Source organism: Macadamia integrifolia, chromosome 6 (assembly GCF_013358625.1).
Source record: "Macadamia integrifolia cultivar HAES 741 chromosome 6, SCU_Mint_v3, whole genome shotgun sequence".
In the NCBI taxonomy this organism is placed as follows: Eukaryota; Viridiplantae; Streptophyta; class Magnoliopsida; order Proteales; family Proteaceae; genus Macadamia; species Macadamia integrifolia.
In genome coordinates, this window is record NC_056562.1 from 35,923,428 (window position 1) to 35,944,498 (window position 21,071).

At 37.9% G+C, this 21,071-nt stretch overlaps 1 protein-coding gene across 4 annotated transcripts; it reads right to left on the bottom strand.

Moving 5' to 3' along the window:
* Positions 1-457: 457 nt before the first annotated feature.
* Positions 458-16,427, bottom strand: LOC122082314. Of its 4 annotated transcripts, XR_006141274.1 has the most exons (8): positions 15,906-16,427; positions 14,846-15,181; positions 10,228-10,362; positions 3,809-4,149; positions 2,581-3,100; positions 2,239-2,430; positions 976-1,560; positions 458-704 (listed from the first exon to the last, which is right to left on the bottom strand). XR_006141274.1 is itself a non-coding variant. In XM_042649782.1 (7 exons), exons 1-7 carry the CDS (start codon positions 16,087-16,089, stop codon positions 1,028-1,030), a joined length of 2,178 nt encoding a protein of 725 aa, XP_042505716.1. In that variant the 5' UTR covers positions 16,090-16,427; the 3' UTR covers positions 795-1,027. The 4 variants fall into 4 exon arrangements, 3 of the variants coding, with proteins under 3 accessions (XP_042505716.1, XP_042505715.1, XP_042505714.1); XM_042649782.1 differs by lacking the exon at positions 458-704 and having other exon boundaries at positions 795-1,560; positions 2,581-3,037; XM_042649781.1 differs by lacking the exon at positions 458-704 and having other exon boundaries at positions 795-1,560; positions 14,849-15,181; positions 15,906-16,426.
* Positions 16,428-21,071: the final 4,644 nt, after the last annotated feature.

Sequence of the window (21,071 nt, forward strand, 5' to 3'; positions counted from 1 at the left end):
ACAGTCACCAACGCCATGAATTAAAACATAGGTTCCCTTTTCCTATCGAAGATTGAACTTTAGGGTTCAAGTCGAATCTAGACATTCGATGAGAGCCACTAGCACACAGCCTTTTAGGTAATCCTCTTCCTTTTTTATTATTTTTAAGAGAATCTTAGAAAAAATATATGAAAAAAGAAACAGTTAGATTGTCATTGGTTCCTAGAGGGCCCATCTGCAAAGAGCTTCTCCCTAGACTAAGTACTCAGACGCCAATATGTGGCTAAAATTTTTATGGGATAGAGGTCCCTTGTGCTAAATTTCAGCCCAAGTAAAATTGTAAATGTCAAAAAACAAGAGAACTAAAAAATTCAAAACTACACAGAAGGTGCATAACAAGACTTTCCTAATTGAAGGGAGAGGTATCTCTAAGCAAGCAACATAGAGGAGAGAACCAATGATATGCAACAAAAAAGTATTATCTATAAGAGGGAAGCGAGGTAATTTCATTTGAGGTAAAGAGATGAGACAAAAAGGTATTAGTATACTCAGCCATAATAACAAGCCAGTTTTTTCCCTCAATTGAATAGGACTTTGAAATTTGACTCTTGACTTGATCCAAAATATGTCTTCTTTGTCCAAAGTTGGATCACCAACCCAAGCCCAAAACACCTTATTTCACTAATTTTGTGTGTTTTAAGTTAAACAGCCCCAAGGGTCACATCCTGAAATCAGTGGAGATAAAGAGATATCAGTACATAGCCCATGGCCCCATGTCATTGTTGGGATTAGGAAAGAAGAAATGGGCAAACAGAGAAACAAACAGGGAATTCTATTGCCTCATCCAATGCTTTACACAAGGCAAAGACCAATTTACAACCTTCCCTATAATGAACCCAATGCCCCCACCCTCCAATTTATTGTTAAAACATCAACCTCAGCTCTCTAGATACCAATACAATGATATCAAACTCAATTTATGAAATATATACATACCGAGCCAGAAGCTAAATAAACAAGCAGGCATTGCCAAGAATGAAGGAGCCATTTACTCTTTCTTGCATCTTCCTCTTCCCCAATCCACTGTCAGTGGTTTTCTTGGCTTCTGATGACTGTTGCATGCCTTTTCTAGTACTCGAGTGGAAAAGGACTTCATACCTAGTAGATTCACCATGTTAGTGTTCGATACCTTAGAATCAGCCGCTGTGACCCCCTCTAATTTAGTAGGAGATGATGTACTTGATGTTGTTGTTGGGCCTGTCGGCCATTTTATTAATCCTTTTCCAAGGTTGTTGGTGTAAACCAGATCCTTATTCTTATCAGCTGTGTAGAACTTGGGCGGCTTTGACTGTGTCATCTGTTCAGCAACCTTGACCAGATCACCAGATCCTGTCACTGATTTTGCTGCAATAGACAGAACTGCTTTTCCTGTTGCACTCTTCAACTTGCAAGCTTTCATGGCCTTCTGTGATGGTTTCTTGGGCCATCTGTTCTTCCCATTGGTTTGGATTTGTTTCCTGAAATCACTTGCTATCTCACAGAGTATTTGAGCAGCAGCCAGTAGTCTTGGACAATGTACAGCTGCCATAAACAAAGCCGACAATATAAATAGTCAAAAGCTTTGATAACAATCAGTAGCAATTCTACCAAAAAGAAGGGGGGTGGGAAATATATATATATATATATATATATAAGCAGCGAACTTTACTAATTTGCAAATTGGTAACTGCAAGATACATAAATATATCAAGTCCACAACTAGCTCATGGTGCAGCAACTCATCAATCTAGGCTGCTCAATGACTGATGACTTCAGGGAGGGGGCATATCCCAGAGACTATCCATCTGATCTAAAGATTAAATTTCCAGATATAGGTTACCAATTAGGAATCAAGGAAAATTTCAGAAAGAGAAGGGATGTTCAGTCAGTTTGACATTGTGCTCTGTCCCTTCAAGAGGTGACAATAGATTAAAAGGTCTCACATATATGGTTGATATCATTAAATGAGATAGACCTTGCATGCATCATCACTATTTATTTAGTCACTAGGTAGTGAATAGTACCACTACGAGTAGCTTCCTGATTTAAAAAAACTAACTGGCATTACTGCTATAAGAGTTTTCTAAAATAGGGCAGCTTATCTGCAGAACATTCTTTCTGTAGGAACAACCAATTAACAAACACAACAAACAACCGAACAAAGTATAGGTGAATTGTCCAAAAGGAAAATAAGGTTGTATCCTTGATAAGCAAAAGTACCTTGCTTCGAGTTTTCTGGCATAAGTGAATTTGACAAAAGTCCATTGCAGTCACCAACAGCAGATTTTGATGGAGAACAGTAGCAATTATTAGTACAACCATCATCGCTTTTAATTTTGGACTGCTCTTTTTTAACAAAATTGTCCTTTAAGATGTCACCATTTCCCTGATACTTCATATCCTGTTCAGCTTCTGGTGTTTGGGGGGGAAAATATAGTAATTTAAATCATTTTCCGGAGTTCAGCAAACAATAATAGATAAATTAAATTAAAGAAGATACACAGCCCAAGCTCCAGAAATGGAGTAAACTAATAGCACATAAACCCTTCAGTCTGCTCTTACCTGAAATATGAGAAGCTGGATAAAATCTTGTAGTAGATGATAATGGCTCTTGCCAAGGAGGTTTAAAATGCACTGAGGGTACTTTTTCATCTTCAGAAAGACCCAGCTTTAGTCCTCTTGAAGGAATTAAACTGAGATCGTAAGTCAATGAATCCAAATCTGAAAAACCACCACAGGCATTCCCAAGAGAGCTGGCAGCACTTCCTATCCTTACCCATCGACCTTGACTTGTGCTCCTGGTTGTACCCAGCTTGCCCACATCAGCATTGGTTTTGCATGGCACACCAATAGAATGTGACCAAGAAAAAGGGGGCAAGCCAACTCTCTTAGATGTTAGCTTGCTTGGACGTAGATCTGTAGAACTCCTTGAAGACACTCCTAGCTTGGACAAATCCAATAGGAGAGAATCCAAATCTTTGGCTGGTGGTAGTGCTAACCGTTCCAGGATATCTTTAGGCTGAAGTAATGGGGAATTGTTAACATTGACAGAAGGTCCACGCTTGCTACAGGAATAGTGAATCTTAAGGAACAAAGACAGCAAAAGCCATAATTAACCAGAAGTCATAATATCCAAACCGAACTGAACCAAAAAAAGATTCTAGCCTTTGAAACCAAAACCAAACTGATTTACTTTTGTTCGGTTCGATTCGATTAGGCTTTAAACAGCTGGTTTCAGTTTTAAGTTGACACCCTTAACTTTAACAGGTAAACAAGAACTATATCTACAATTTAGCAAAACTAGCATACCCCACTAAGTAGAGCCGAAGGCGAACTACAGCCAAGTTTTAAAAAAACATACATGTGAAGTGGGTACGTCCCCACCATAAGGTCCAGTACCACATGATATTCAAATGGACGCAGATGACGCAGTAGCGTCGCTGCCACTATCGGAAATATTTTACAATTCTATCAGACTTTCAGACAGCTGACCCCATTTAGTTGGGAAAAGGCTGTGTTGATGTTGCATCAGACTTTCGGACATTTACTGTTAGTAATCCCAAAAAAAATAACGAAATAAATAAATAAATAAAGAGAGGAAGAAAAGAAAAGAAAAGAAAAGAAAGAGACAATGGCATGTCAAGCAAGTTATTTCCTTTGGAGTAGGATCCACAGAAATTATCCACCTCCCCGCCCCACTAGAACATGCACCACTTATACAGCTATGCCTTTGGTAGACATTATTTATGATCTGGCCCACACATGGCCAGGTATTTCTCTCAAAACTTACCTCACTCGGCGAAGTGAAATTTGCTGTGTTGTTAACCACTTTATCACAGTCCATACTGCTTGTGCCGCAAGAACCAGAGATCACTAACCATGAAGGTGCATTTCTATTGGAACCACTATCTAACTCAAAAGAATTTTGGGACTGCACAGGTCTCTTGAGCTGAAGTATAAAGCATGCCTTTCTGACTGAATGTAGAATGTTTTCATTTGTATCGGCTACCTTCTTCCCTATGTCTTGGCATATATTAGAACATTCATAACTGCCATCAAGGAGCTCATTCAATGACAGCTCATCTACATGCTTTGTAACATCATGAATACCTGACTTGAGACCATATATTCCTGATATACAATGTTCACAGTGCAATAATAAATTTTATGTAAGAAAATATTCAAACATCAGCAGCTTAGAAAGGAAATCTGATAAAGGAAACCCCCACCCCACCACCCCCCAACCCAAAAAAAAATAGCAGCAAAAGGGATGGAAAATCATATGTTTCTTCCTAGAATTATCATTCAACAATTACCAAAAGATATACAATATTTCAGACTTGCAAAACAGACCAAAAAAAAAAAAAAAAAAATCACACCAGTAGCAAAAGAGAATGATTGTCAATCTGTCATAAAAAAGCTCTCCCAAAGGCCAAAACCTTCTCTGTTTGTATCCGTAAATAGAAAGTTACAAATACATATTTCAGCAAATGGCCAATTATGAGAATGGTAGTTTTGATGACGATTAGAACATTTAGCACTCCTTGCCCTGACAGTCCCACTGACCATTCTAACTTATATCTCAAGCATGCTTCTTAGGTGTTTAAAGAAAAGCATGCAGAAAAGCATAATAGTCTGCATTCTAGAACCACTGAAGTCTTTCTGTGGATAAATATTGGTTTAACAATCCTAGACATTAAAATGCTGTAAAACACTCCACAAAAGATCTAGCATATAACAAGTCATAGTATCATACACAATAATGAGTACTCTCCTTGTAGTGGTAATTGATACACACATTTATTTGGAATTTTCTGTATGAGCAGCATTTTCAAACTTTTACAGTGAACATAAGTTCTTCTCTTTATCTACCTCACTAGACTTCAACATGATGTCAAACCCTACCCTCACATAGAGTTTGTGTTGCTGTCCACAATTGCCACATGTGATAATAGATTCCTAATGTAACTCTTATTATTAGAACCCCTTGTCAGATAGAGTTTCCATCAATGTGGATTCCAATCATAGTATATATAGGTCCTATTGTAACACAAATACAATTTAAGAAATACAATCACAATTCAATTCCTATTATGGTATCAAGAGCCATATGCTCAAACGAGCAACACTCCCAGTTCAATTAGATTTTTTTTTTTTTTTTTTTTTTTTTTTTTTTTTTTTTTTTTTTTTTTTTTTTTTTTTTTAAGATCCTTTATATTTGTTGAGAGGTCTCCCACGAGCCTCCCTCTTCAGCGCCAACCTCCCTCACGCCATCCTGTCCCCTCTCCTCATGCCACACTCTCTCTCCCTTTTCTCTCCTTCTAACTATGCAACCAACCCACCTCCACCATTGCCGATCTCTCTCTCTCACAACCCCTGCATCTACATCCTCCCCTCTTCCTACGACCCACTCTGGGGCACATCACCTTATCTCCCTCAAGCTTTCCTCCAAGAACTATGTGTATTGAAAGGCTCAAATTGTCCCTACCTTATAGGTCAACGCCTCTCTGACTACGTTACAGGTGACCTCCGTCGCACTCGGGATTCAACCCAAGCAAAACCATGGCATGAACAAAATGCCTCTATCATGAGTTTACTAATCGCCTCCCTCTCGAAGGATGCCCTACCATTAGCAGTTGGATGGACCACTAGCAAGGAGATCTGGGATGCTCTTCAGGCAACTTTTAGCTCTCCTTTCATAACCAGGAGTCCCTTAATGTCTCTCTTCAAAATCTGGTTCACAAACCAGATGAGATGATAACTTAGTTTCTACATCGAGCCAAGTCTCTGTCTGATGAACTCGCATTTGTTGGTAAGCCTCTTCCAACTGAAGACTTCAATATTCATATCTTTCGCACTCGAACCCTTTTATGGATTTCTTTTATCCCAATAGATTTTTTTTTTTTAATTCTTTGATCATTTGGATCAATTCTAACAGCATTTATTTTCTGAATCATTTCTTTCTTGTTCTGCTAATAAAGAAAGTCCTTTTAAATTTAAATTCAGTCTTGATTCCCCGTCAAATTCACTCATTAGGGTTAACAAATTATAGATCAGCACTATTCCTTCGCATCTTTCAATTAGCATCGGGAGTGTACCATCGGCTTGACCAGACTTGAACTAGGCCTAATAGGCCCCCTCTAGTTTAAACTTACCAGGCGTCGACCATTGAATATTAGAACTTGCCTCTATTATGATGCTCGCTCATAACTGATCACCTACAATGAACTACATGGTCTTTTTATGAGTCACGAGAACCTACTTAAGTCTCATTGTGCTATTATTGATCCTTCTGCCAATGCATTGGCCAACCTCCCTCAGCATGGTCGTGGCACCAGTATCCCTTTCTTTGGTGGGCGTGGCACCACCTCCTCTCCAGGTTGTGGTCGGGCAAGCGGTTTTGGGCGATCTAATGCTTTTGCTCACAGCCCTTGCACTATTTGCGGTCGCACTAATCATCAAGTGGATAGTTGCTATTACCATTCCCAATGCCAAGGTAACCAACCCAAACCACCCATCTTCCCCAAACCTCCTATAGCCCACCACTATCCACACCAACCCCCTCACACCCACTACTCTGCACCATATCCCTCTTTTCCCACCCACCAGCCCCAATCTTACACCACCGAGTCCCCCTCCCTCATACCAACCCCAAACTTACACCACCTCTTGGATCCCTAACACCAGTGCAACTCATCATGCCACTCTTGATCTGACTTCTTTCTCTACATTTGAACCATACATAGGTAACAATCAGCTTCATGTAGCCAATGGTAAGGGTCTCCCTATCTCTCACATAGGTTCTCTTTCTCTTATCTCTCATTCATGTTTTTTTACTCTTTCTAATGTTTTACATGTAGCTTCTCTCACTCTCTCTTTTATCAGTTCAACAATTTTGTCGTGATAATTCCATTTATTTGAATTTCATTCCTTTTCTTTTCTTCTGAAGGATCTAGTGACCAAGCAAACCCTCATTTCCGAGACGAGTAAGAATGGGCTCTACTCCGTGTCGCCTTCCTTTCCCGCCAATCTTACTGCTACCTCATCCTATGTTCGTTGGCATCAACGTTTAGGCCATCCTCATGATCGAGTTCTTCACCTTTGTTACCTCATTAGTGTCTTCAGAAGCCTCTCTCTCTCTCTCTCTCTTTCTCCCTTGCATGTCACATGGGCAAGTCTAGTCGTTTACATCTTAGTGATGTATGGGGTCCTCACCCCAATATTTCTTCAGTAGAACATCGTTACTTTGTTTTATTCGTGGATGATTGCACTAAATATATTCGGTTTTATCCCTTAAAATTAAAATCGGATGTATTTTCCACTTTTGAAACTCTTCGCACTATGGTTGAGCATGAATTTTCTCGTTCCATCAAATCCATCCATACGGATTGGGGTGGGGAATACCACTCCCTCCCCTCTTATTTTGCCAACTCGGTATCCAACATAGAGTTTCATGTCCCCACACCCATGAGCAGCAGGGCACTATTGAACACTGTAACAAGCACGGTATTACTCTGCTCTCCCACGCCTCTGTTCCTCAGGATTATTGGGACTATGCCTTCAAGGCAGTTGTATACCTCATCAATCGCATGCCCTCAACTGTCACCGGGAATATCTCTCCATACCAATTAGTTACTCACAATGCCCCTGACTATTCTTTTCTTAAAGTGTTTGGATGTCTCTGCTTTCCATGACGATGTCCCTATAATCATCATAAGGTTGACCCTCGGTCTGCCCCTTGTGTCTTTCTAGGGTACAGTCCCTTTTATGTTAGTTATCGGTGTATAGATATTGCCACTGATCGCATTTACATCTCCTGCCATGTTCGCTTTGATAAAACCACCTTCCCATTCCACACCATCTCCTACAGCACCGCAGCTTGTCCCAAAACTGCTTGCCCGGCCACGACCACAGCCACGGTCTCAAGAGGAGGTGGTGCCACGCCCATCAGAGAAAGGGGTACCGGTGCCATGACAGAGGTTGGCAGATGCATCGGCAAAAGGATCAATAATAGCACACCGAAACTTTAGTAGGTTCTCGTGACTCATAAGAAGACCATGAAGTTCATTGTAGGTTACTTGTTCTAAGCGAGCCATCATAATAGAGGCAAGGTTCAGATATTCAATACAGAGAGCAAGGAAGATATGAATAATGAAGTCTTCAGCTGGAAGAGGCTTACCAACAATTGTGAGTTCATCAAATAGAGACTTGGCTCGATGTAGAAACTGAGTTATTGTCTCATTTGGTTTGTGAACTAGACTTTGAAGAACGAAATTAAGGACAGAATCATGGTTGTGGAAGGACAGCTGAAAGCTGCCTGAAGAGCATCCTAGATCTCCTTGCTAGTGGATCATCCGATTGCTAATGGTAGGGCCTCCTCAGAGAGGGATGGGATTAGTAAACTCATGATAGAGGCATCTTGTTCACGCCATGATTTTGCTTGGGTTGAATCCTGAGGGCAACGGAGGTCGCCCGTAACGTAGTCATAAAGACATTATCCCATGAGGTAAGGGACAATTTGAGTCTTCCAATACACAATTTTTGGAGGAAAGCTTGAGGGAGATAAGGTGATGTGCCCTAGAGTGGGTCGTAGGGAGGGGGAGGGTGTAGGTGCAGGGGTGGTGACAAAGAGATCGGCAATGGTGGAGGTGGGTTGGTCGTACGGTTAAAAGGAGAGAAAAGGGAGAGAGAGGGGAGAGGGAGGTTGGCGCTGAAGAGGGAAGCTTGTGGGAGACCTCTCAACAAATATAAAGGATCTTTAAAAAAAAATCAAATTGAAGCGGCAGTGTTGCTCATTGGAACATTATGGCTCTGATACCATAATAGGAATTGAATTGTGATTGTATTTCTTAAATTAGATTTGTGTTACAATAGCACCTATATATACTATGATAGGAATCCACATTGATGGAAACTCTATCTGACAAGGAGATCTAGCAATAAGAGTTACATTAGGAATCTATCACCACGTGTGGCAATTGTGGACAGCTACACAAAGTCTATAAGAGGATAGGGTTTGACATCCTGTAGAACTCTAGTGAGGCAGGAGTCCTAATAGGAGATTGATAGCCAGTGGGACTCCTCCAAGATAGGAGAAGATAGACCAGCATAGGTGGCAATGGAGAGGCTGTAACGTAGTGGAACTGAAACTCTTGCTAATAATGTAGAGATTGAGAACCAGAATCAAAGAAGAAGAAAGGAGAAGAGAGATACGATGGAAAAGTTGCTAAATCCACCCACAATAGACTCAGACCATTGTGATCTATTGTGGGTTCTGCCTTTATTTATAAACTTAAAAATAAAATTGTAATCTGAATAGGAAACTAACTCCTACTAACAATCAAAGACATAAAGCAACCTAGTCTAACTTGGAAAGGTAGGGACAAACCCCCCCCCCAACTCACTTAGACTAGGACTCATTCCACGATGGGGACACTCCCCCTATTGTGGACACATATTCCAACAGAAAGGAATAAAAGATAACACTTTACGTAAATGCAGCCCAATGATCAAAAAGCTTAAATCTTTAGTGAAGTCCATCCACAAACTGACGTTTCCTAATGCATCCTTTGGGGGGAGGGGGGGATGCATACTAAAATGAATTACACAATCAAGATGCCAGAGAATAATAACCTTTGGATAATTGGATGCTACAGTCAAATTTTTACAATTGAAATAGTAATAATATCACATGTAATCCTTTAAGTATATTCCTTTTCTAAATTTGGAGCTATTTAGAAGACAGGACAATACAAACCGGTAACAGACCAGCAGGTGCAATAGATATTGGAACAAGATTTCATGATTCATTCCGAATTCCAATTTTTAAGTATTCTGTTCCTATTATAAGAAATTATATTTTTGACATTTCAAAATGTCAATTTCATCTCAAATCACTTACATTTTGACATTTGGAAGCATCAAGTGAAAATTTTGAGACAAGTGCGTCACTTCAATCATGGTGAAACTGAAGACCAAAGCGATTCCAAAATCCCAAGGAAATCCGGGTACAATAAAATATGCAAAATAACATGTTTCTAAAGCTTAAGCACTTACTGCCAAAAATATAAATCAGTTATCTGCTTAAACCTGAGTTATGCAAGTACAACTGTTTCCAACAGTAGAGTACACTAAAGTTGACAGCACTAGAGAACCACAAAAATAATTAACATGCCAAGCCAAGAAAATAATAGAAGGATGACGGCATACCTAGAATGTTGTTCCCTCCTACAGCTGAGTTAGAGCTCAAAAGACCACCCTTTGGAAAGAAAGGGTCAAATTTATTCTTTGCTTTAACACGTTTGACATCACGGCCATGCTTCTGTTTCACAACCCGAGATTTCTCTGCAAGTAATAACACATGAAAGGCAACATAAGTACAAAATTCAAAGAAGTACAAATACGACTCTTTTATAATATAAACACATAGAGACAAAATTTTATCATACTTCACTCTGTATGCTATGTGTTAGCCTCTACAATCAAAAAATTTGAAGGTGATGTAGAAAACCAGAAACTGTATCATTAAATATGTAACATAACTGATGGGGACATCAGTCCAAACTATCAGGTTTCCCAGAGGAGGTATCGCAGAAGACAATCCAGCTTGGGCTCTATTTGGCTGGATGGATAAGGATCAACTTGAGGGCCCCACTTGAGTTCAACGCAAGTAGGGAAACTCTTTGATCGACCTCCTTGGACAGCTTACATGGGCCCTACTTGCTATTACTCAACGCAAGGAGGAATGCTAGTTTATGGTTTCTTTTAGGAAGTAAAGTTGTTGTTGTTTTTTTTTTTTTTTTAATTAAAGTATAACTTTTTTTATTTCCTAAAAGGTTATGACTCTTTACTTAAATTAGCAGATTCTGTTTTTTATTCCTTTTGCTTATTTCCTAAAAGGTTAGGACTCTTTATTTAAATTAGTAGATTCTGTTGTGATTCCTTTTAGTTTTATTTTATAATTGGACTGTAAGGCCTACGGCCAAGTTAATGAATGAAAAGCGAGAATTCAGTTTTGGCACAAGAGCTTCTCCCCTCCCCCAACGTGAGTCTCTCTCTCCTCTCATCGCGGATAATTCTTCTTCCACTTTTTCTCTCTCGGCAGTAAGGTAAGTTCACCCCCCTCTCTCTTCCCCTACTTCCTTACTTACTCCTTTTCTTTCTCATCTCCCCAGTCCTTGAATTTTTCTTCTTTGTTTTTTTTTTTTTTTTTTCCCCCTGCTGTTAATACAGTAGCATAAACCTTTATTTTTTTAATCCATGTTCTCTGTCGCATGCCCCAATCCCTGCTGAATCCTTTCTGTTTGCTGCTACTTAATCCTTAGCTGAAATTTTGCATAAAGATATTAGTGGTTCTCATTAATTGAATGCAAGTTAAGGGCTGAACTAGTAACTGCTATTATTAGGGACTTTGAAATGCATGCACCTCATTGACAATTCACTGCTACATGTTCCCACCCCCATATTGCTTAATTGGATTCTGTTAAGTTGATGCTAACGCTTGGATTTTTATTACTTATGGGCCCATGGCTTCCGTGATTTCCTGGTTTTAAGTTTGCTTATGACTCATGTATGTTTCTGTCCTCCTTTACATTACAGCCCATTTCTGAGTTCAAACCTACGTTAGTGTGGCCAGACTAGTCAACCTGCATAGGGACTTATTTCCTAGGGTTTTCCCTACATCAATAACAGCAAGAGAATGAGAAATGCCATCATGTTTTCTAACAAATTAGCCTGCCTTATTTAATGTCAACCATACAAACCTGCAGTATGCTACTACAATCCTTCATAAAGGAGTTCTATTAAAATAATCGTACACGTCAAATGCTTTAAAAAATTCTTACGCTATTAAAATTTTTTCATTTCATATCTAACCAATGCACCCCAAATTAAAATAACAGAATATCACTCATTTAAATGCAGTCAGAATGGAGGAGCCCATCTGACATACCAATCCACCATAATTTAAAGAATTGGTTAATACCATTCTGAATCACCAGACCAGGACCAATATCAGGTGGGAACAACTTGGTCCGTTATACACAGCAAACCAATCAATACACAGGAAATATCAGGCTTTTTTCTCTATGGATTTGAACATCCTATCCATATCAATTTGGGTTGGTATCTCCTAGGAACAAGTCAAATTCCTATACCAATCCCTCAACCCTTGCCATTAACGTTATAGTTGACAAATGGAGAATACCCTGACCATGAATGAAACTGGTGCAATCCGGGTCGCAAAACCATTATTGGATTGAAGAGGTCAATCAAGAATTCCACAGTTAAATAACAAGATAAGGATTAAAGCATGGAATAAATTCAAGGAGGACAATTCTCGTATTTAAAGTCTTTAAGGGACATAACAGGAAGGGGAAAAAAACTTAAAAATCAGGGGAAAATGTGTACTTTAATCACAAGTCGTCTTCTACCTACCCATGGCCAATTCGATAAAAGAAAGAGGATGGAGACTGAAGCTATTCCAGTACTAAGAGATACCTCCCATCGTCATGAATCATCCTGAAATTTCTGGTATAATATCACAAGGTCCAAATCTATCGAATTCTGTGAGCAATAATCTCCAAAAATCCACATCAGTAGGTTAAATGAATAAATGTGATATCAAGGATCGACAGAAGCGATACCAACGGAGAAACCAGATTCAATTTCTATCTTCAGCAGAAAGGTTTAGGACGTGAGCTCCTGGGGTTGAGATTGCCTCTGGTAAAGTTTAAACCCCAAGCTTGAGAATGATAAAGAACATTCCAATCAATTTGCAAGGTTCAGGCAGTAATGCTTAACCAGGTTACCGCGATACAGGAGTGGAGGGAATCAGTGAGAGAAAAGAAGTTAGAAGAGAGGACGAAGAAGAAAGATGAATATGAGAGAGGAGAGGAGAGGAGAGGAGAGAAGAAAAAGGGACACTGCCGCAATAATCGCCAGCTCAGTCACCCAAAGTAAATGCTAACCCCAATTACTTTCATTCGATTTTCAATCCAATCCCCCTACGGCCCTACCGTATTACATGTCCAATATAAAAGAAAAATAAAACATATTAATGGAAACCAACTGAAAAAGAAACTAAATAACCCCCAAAAAAAATTCCTTATGTATCTACCTTATCTACCCAACCTGTTAAAAATAAGAGAATAAAATTATACATGCCTATATCAACTACCATTCCTCTATAGACCAGAAAACCAATTTGGCCAGGTTGCATCACGGCATAGGTCTCCAGAGAGGGTCATTCTGGTCCAGCCAAGCCAAGCCAAGCCAAGGCAACTGCATCAGAAATGCTGACCAGATTTATGTCTACAAAATTTAGTTACTTCATTCTTTCTTCTCACTCACCCAGAAATTCTTCCAACAGAAGTAGACTTCAAAGTTAATAGCATATCCAACTTACACCTTTTTTTGGTTTAAAAAAAAATACAGCCAATTAGATAACTATAATTTATGGTAAACATATCAACAAGAAGCTCAGCCTTATCAATTTATGGAAAACATATAACTTTACAAAAAATTTAATCAAAGAAAAAATAAATAATATAATATAACTTGCGCTTTGCTTATACAAAATCACTGAATTAATTTTTCGGTATTCACTAAAAAAAAAATAAAAAATTTACAGACGAGTTTGCTTTATAAGAATAAGAACATGCATAAACCTTACTAGTCATTTAGAAGGTGTCCCATTAGTATAGTCAGCACCTTGCCTAAAAATCATGGAGGCTTTCCACTCACCACCTAAAACAGTCACTAACATTTGTAAGCACTTCTAACTATTTTCCAATCATCTGACAATGGTTTTAGACCTGTAACTATCAGATCTCAGTTTAATGGTATGGCTTTTTAAGTCCTTAATTGAAATGGTTCAAACTATCAAACGAGTAAAAGTGATTTAGTACCTTCTATATAATGATTTGCATGCCTTTAAGAAGAGAATAAGGAGGAAAACCTCCCACCCCCCCCCCAAAAAAAGCACTGTTTCATCAATGTTGAGGAAGGGGGGACACATTTTACTGTTGAGTTAACCGGAATATGATTATTAAATACAGAGCATTTGTAGATTGGATGCTAAATTAATCACTTTCAAGCCTTTGATCCAGTGAGGGATTTTGGTAAGTGACTAAGTTCTGTGTATTGAGATATCATGCATTCATTAGTAATGGACTTATGGGAAAAACCGTAAAGGACGCTACATATTATTAAATAGAAAGTAGTTTTGACAATGGTTTTATACCTCGTCATTTTGCAGATTTACATGAATTGAGTTCATTTTTCCAAGTATTGAATGAAGATACCATATTCGTGATTGTAGGCATGAACTTCACAGCCTTTCAAGAAGTCAAATTCTTATACATACCTACAAGGATGCTACATATATTAAATAGAAAGTAGTTTTGACAATGGTTTTATACCTCCTCATTTTGCAGATTTACATGAACTGAGTTCATTTTTCCATTTAATGAATGAAGATACCATATTCGTGATTGTAGGCATGAACTTCACAGCCTTTCAGGAAGTCAGATTTTTATGCATACCTACAATCACAACCCTGGCACATATCTGTACCTCATCCCATCAAAGGTTTGAAGAAATGTGTGGTGTCCTGGTCCTGGAACCTATTGATTGTCGGGTTAACCTTGTCTCCTTCATCATTGTCCTAAAACCTATTGGAATAAATGTTTCCTCAATGGGTGGAACTTTAAGTAAAGAAGTAAGTGCTTGTAAAAATATTTTCCAGGCATACAGAAATACTGCATTTAAACATATATGTACACATACATAAATATCTAGACATATATTGAGTTAAAAATGTACATACTACCAGAGAAGGTGCATTTTTCTTGACTAGGTCCAGGCATCTCAGATATAACATTACTATCATCAACTCCATCATGGTTCATGGCATCTTCAAATTGATCTGCTCTTTGTCTCTTCAAGCAAGGGCTAGTACTCTCGCCTTTTCCTGATTTTCGATTACAGTGTTTACCTGCACTCTTGGGCAACATGAAAAGAGGAGCATTTACATTCCCACAGTGTTCTGTGATATTTTCACCCAGAAAGTTGGAATTTTTCTTTTCATCCCTACAAAGTTCAACTTCAGCCTTTCTCTGTCTGGAAGCTGAATCTTGTTCTGAAGTAGTAACACGCATTACATCTGCAATGAACATAAGTAATGTAGAATTAGTTTATGTAATAGAGAAGCTTTCAAGAACATAAAATATACTACAGTGACAAATTTTTCCAGCAGCCACAATATTATGTGTAAGAACCTACGCATTATGCACGAATGCATCAGTATATCTATTAAAATAAACTTGAAGTATGCCAGTGATGGTAATAGTAAAACCAAATCAAATATTTTAATGTTTTTTTTTTGGTGGGGAGGGGGTGGGGGAGAGGGTAAATTTTCCAATTATGTACTATGCTACTGCAAAATACAAAGAAAACTAAATACTGAAATTCTCAAACCCCAGGGGATTAATGATCCCATGGCATAAGTAAAGCATCGTTCCTCCCTAACAGAGAGTAAGAGAGTAACAAAATGGTGTGTTCGCCAGTCACTACTCAATAAATTAATGCCTTCAAAAACCTAGTATGAACACAACTTTGTTGAACAAACAAAGATGTCCGTTACACATACTGGCATACATCTTCATGCTAGAATAACAGTGACAAAAGTTCCAGGTCGCCTAATCACAGATTGTGAGGGAAGAAAAGGAAACTAAAGAAAGGGGCATGCAAGCCAGAGATATCACCAAGCTCTAGATAACATAATCAGTGAAACAAGTAATGAGTCACAGGCTCACAGTAAATCATAAAAAAACCGGGAAAAGGGGGAAAGAATAATGACAGTGAGGAAGAGAAGACTAGAAGTTGACCTTTAGGGCTACACGAAGAGATCCAACCGTTAACCGGAGAAGGTGTTCTAAGAATGGAACCAGACTCAGCTTTCCGCACTTCTGCTTCCTCAACCTTAGTAACCCCACCTCTGCTAAAACCCTCAGCATTCAAAAGCTTTGACACGGGCACAACCGCCGGAAGAGAAAACTTCACCGCATCCATCGTCAATAAACAGGCGGCCCTCAACTTCAAACTAAACCAGTGCTGCTTCCATCTTTAATTGTTTCAGTAAATCAAGGAGGAGGAAAAGACGCCATATCCACTTCTCCCCGAAGCTCTCCTTCCCTAAGAGGTGAGTATTCCATGGATTGAAATGAGACTCGAAGGAGTAATTGATAAGAAAAGTAGGGTTTTAGAGGCTGTTAGGAGCTTATTTTCGCTGCAATCAGAATGTCACGGTCAAGGGAGGCGAAATCGTATCTAGGGCTTAAAATTGGGGGAGTTTAGAAATATTTATAGTTTTCGGGAAAGGCAAACTCTTGCTTCCAAAACCCTGCCTTTGACGAATATTCCGGCAGGTTTTCCGTCAGGGTAATCCTATCCATCTGTGTGTTTGTTGGCTTTAGTAAGTATCCACGTGTTGACTTGACCAAACTTGTCCATAGCAAAACCCTGTGAAACAAAAAAAGAAAAAAAAAAATACGAGAAGTGTCAGTAGATAATTCAGTATTTCTGGGGTCCATCATGTACAGCATCAGCTTCACCTATGACCTTATGACACGTTATCCTCATCAGTCAACTCTGCGAAATCCACATGTTCCGGTGCCTCTCCGTTGGTTGATCAAGGCACTTTTTCACATTTCGGGAATAGAAATGGATTTTTAGGTATTTGACAAATGTGTTTCTTAGATCAATTTATGCCCATATTGTTATTTGATGACATGTTCCTCAATTTTAAGTTTAAAAAATTACATTATTTTTGAGCTTGAGAAGATATGCTCTCTCACTTTTGGGCTTCTTTATATGGCATAAATCCATAATTTGTTATTTTCATATGTTTATAGGATTACTTGTTTCGTCAGAGTTGTTTCTTGCAACATAAATTTTCATAAATTCTTATTTATGTTTTGTGGAACGAAACAAAATTATCAAACGCTTTTTACCTCGTTTTTTCATTTCTAGGAACAGAAAAATGCATTAACGCATTTTTAGGAACGTTGTCAAACAGTGCTAAGTGATGCCACACAATACTGAATAACCTGCACATTTTAGTGAACAGATCAGGTTCACAAACGAGAATGTTCTCCTACATCCCTGGTTCGTGGATTTAGAATCTATTAAATGAAAAGAGAGAAAATTGATTCTAAATCCATCTTTTCATTTAATAGATTCTAAATCCATGGACCAGGGACATTCTCGTATGTGAACCTAATCCGCTCTCTACATTTTAGGTTATGTTTCGGTAATCAATAAATGAAAAAAAAATGATTAAATAATAACTTTTTCTATTTATCTCTCTTCTCAAATTCAAATCGATTTTATGACTGGATACACCGAATTTTGTCACCCCCCTGCAATGATGACAATATGAAGAATTACATGTTGGATATTTTAGACTTGGAGAATTTTCAAACTTAGAGTAGAAAATGACCATTTTTTTTCCTATAAACTTTCAAGAGAAAATGTTTTCAAAAATTAGAATTTGATGTTGTGGATTATTGTTGTTTGTCCGCTCAAGTCGAACATTACACTTTGATGCGAGAACTATGCGAATCGACGCTCGATTCTCTCTTTCATTATATGATATAGGTCCCTACTTTATGCATATTTTAGTAAAGGTTTCCGGTTGGGACTACAATCATGTCTCACATCATTGGATAGTGGTCGGACTGAGCTTTCTAAAGACATATTACATGTCGAATTCCAACAAACGGTTTGAAATATATGACCCCCGAAAGTTAACTCCAAAGTTCGATATCATATTCCATTCCGAGCAACCAAATAGTTCCACGTGGCGCCCAAACCCTTTTGTCCAAAAGTAAACCTTTTTGGACAATTCTCTCTAGTTTTTTAGTCCCACATTGGAAATAAGAGAGAATTGTCTCAAGTCCCAATGCTATAAGAATAGCCCTTCCTCTCTTCCAAAAGGGGGGAAAAATTGAAAATTTGGGAGAGATGATCGCCCCATTAAGGTTTTGGCTAACTTATTCCCTCTAAAATCAAATATTCTCCAAGTCTAAAAGTTTAATACATTAATCCTTCCTTGATCCGAGTGATCTAGTCTGGTTCAGTTCGATTTGGGACTTGAAGCACAAGGGTTATCTCCCCTTGTCTAGGTTTTTTTTTTTTTTCTTTTTTTCTCCCAATAGCAATTTAGAATTAGTTTAATTAATAGATTAGCTTCTGATTTATTAATCGATTCGTTTAGATTTAATTAGGTTCAATTAGTTTCAATTAGGTTTAATGTGTTTTATTAAATGTAAATTCCGGTTCAATTAGGTTTATTTTGTTTTAATTGGGTTCAACATATTTTGATTTGGGTCATTGGGCCCAATTCATTGTTTTTGCTAATTCGGTTTTTCTCGTTTTAATTTTTTTTCCTTTATCTTATTATTATATTTTGATTCAATTAATCAGTTTTATTTGTGATTTAAAATACTCACTTAATAAGTAGTTTGATTTGATTTATTTTTGCTTTTTTTTGTTCTTTAGACATAAACCCTTAGATTAGGATCTCAAGCCCTAATCCCTTCTCCTTCTCTTCTTTTTCTTCTTCTTCTCTTCTTTTCTTTTCTTCCCTGCTGCTGCAACCACTAACCGGCAGCCACCGAACCTGCAACTTCTCCTCCTTCTCTTCTTCTTCTTCTTCTTCTTTTTCTTTTCTTCTTCCCTGCTGCTGCAACCACTAACCGGCAGCCACCGAACCTGCAACTTCTCTCCTTCTTCTTCTTCTTCTCTTCTTCTCTTTTTCTTCCCTGCTGCTGCAACCACTAACCGGCAGCCACCGAACCCGCAACTTCTCCTCCTTCTTCTTCTTCTTCTCCTTTTTCCTTGCTGCTGCAACTGCTAACCAGCAGCCACCGAACCTCCCTTCTCTTTTTTCTTATACTTCTTCTCCTTCCCTGTAGCTAAATCCAGCAGCACCCTTTCTCCTACTCCTCTTCCTTTCCCTGTGGCTGAGACGTATCTCCCCTCTCCTGTCTCTTCTTATTAATGGAACCTAATCAACACCCACCCTTTTCTTTTTCTCTTTCTTTTTTTCTTTTCCTTTTCCATGTTTCTGAAATCACAAACCTGAGATAAAAATCCTAGCTCATTCAAAGCTCGACAAGCTTTCTGTTGCATAATTCTCTTCCTTTCTTGGGTATTTTGATCAAGCTTCTCAAGTTGTCTTCTCCCCCTCGCACGAGTCAGCCGTTCTCAACCAACTCCAACAGCAGCATGGTACGTGTAACCACCGATTTCTCCTTCCCATCTCCCAACTCAGCAACTCTACCACTTCGAGAACCTGAAACCTACCTACCTTTTTTTTTAATTAAATCCAACCCTCACATCCATTTTTCTCCAAACCTAGGATTGGTATCGATGCTTATTTCATCTCTTCTCATATTTCCCGTCAAAGTGAGTTCATCGCAGATTATGAGGGCAGCATGTATTTCGGGTTTCATTCTGCTCATGTGATTTCTGCAACCACCATTTTTCTCTATCAAAAACCCTCACTGGCTGAATCTCTAATCTTTCCCAGCACCATATTACCTTTAATGCCATCATCGGGTAATCCTCAATACCTTTCTTCCTATTACTTTTCATCCGGGGCATCATCGTCCTTGTGGATCCAAGCTTTCTTTTTAGGGTCAAATTTAGTCTTAGGTGGTGGAGTTTGTCATGTTATATATTTAGTTTCTTTTTCTTTCTTTGTGGTTCAGTTTCTTTATTTTTATTTCATTTATGTAATTTAGAGTTCAGATTTGTAATTTATATCCCCAAATCCAGTCCATTTTGTTTTCTGTTACGGTGTGGTATTTTCCTCCTTATTCCTTTTGTTCTTTGATTTTTTTTTTTTTGTTAGGTCTGATTCGATCTTCCTTCTTTTCCCTCTCACGACGTAGTTTAGAACGTAGACTAGTATGGGCGTGGCTGGCCCCTCAAATCGGCCCGTAGCATTAGGATATTTTTGGGGAATGGGTTTGTGTTATAATTTCTTATTTTTTAAGGCTTTTCACCCTCTTTCTTTAAATGCAATAAAAAAATCAGATATTGTTTAAAATAGTGCAATTAGTATACTTGTATTCCAATTCATCTAACTTTCCCTTCTTTTAACTTGTTTAGCTTTCTTTAATCGTTCCATTTAGCTTCCTTGATTAGTTTAATTAAACACATATATCATTTTTTACTAGTGTTTTTCTTCATCGTAATTAGTTGTTTTAATTATTTAATGGGTTCAATTAATAAAACATTTAGACTCTAACATAATATAGGTATAGCATGAAATAATCATTAGACATATTTAATTTAGAAGATAATTAGCATTGCATTTAATTAGTTAAGAGATTCTCTTCTCATTAGCTTGACTAGGGTTTTGAAAAATGTTTAACTCATCTTAGATTAGCTTAAGGTAAACATAATTAGTGCAATTAGGTTTCATAATTAATTTAATTAAACTTTAGGTTTAGTTTAATCCTCCTATACTAGATTAGGTAGATTAATAAAAATGCATTCATTTAATGTAATTAATCCATTTTATTTTTTTATAAATTAATTAGGTCTCATTTAATTTATAAATCTTTTTACCAATTAGATTAAGTAGGATTGCAATAATTTATTTCACAAATTAATAGGGATTGTGATTAATCATTTTAATTAATTCAATTTAGGATTTAATAAATTCATTAATCATCCATCTAGGTCATGCTCAATTAATCGAATTAGTTTAATTTAGGGTTTCATAAATTGTTAAACTAATCCTAGGTTTAGGCTTATTTCATTAGCTTAATCTAAGACTCATAATACATCAATTAAATCATTTAGGATTTTTAATTTTAATTAGCGCAATCATTTCATTATCTGCATCATAACTTAGCTAGCATAATTTAGACATTTGGTTTAGGGTTTTCACATGTCATGCTTAGATACCTAGTTTAGGGTTTTCAGTGACGTAGATTTAGGACTAGTTAGCAGGGTACAAACAAATTTTGGTCAAACAA

Excerpts from the sequence above, each read along its gene's own strand:
- LOC122082314 (XM_042649780.1), bottom strand. The coding sequence starts at position 16,089 with ATGGATGCGGTGAAGTTTTCTCTTCCGGCGGTTGTGCCCGTGTCAAAG. Across the intron at positions 4,150-10,227 it reads AGGAGGGAACAACATTCTAG|GAATATATGGTCTCAAGTCA; the intron begins GTATGCCGTCAT and ends ATTGTATATCAG. Across the intron at positions 3,101-3,808 it reads ATTTCACTTCGCCGAGTGAG|ATTCACTATTCCTGTAGCAA; the intron begins GTAAGTTTTGAG and ends TTGTTCCTTAAG.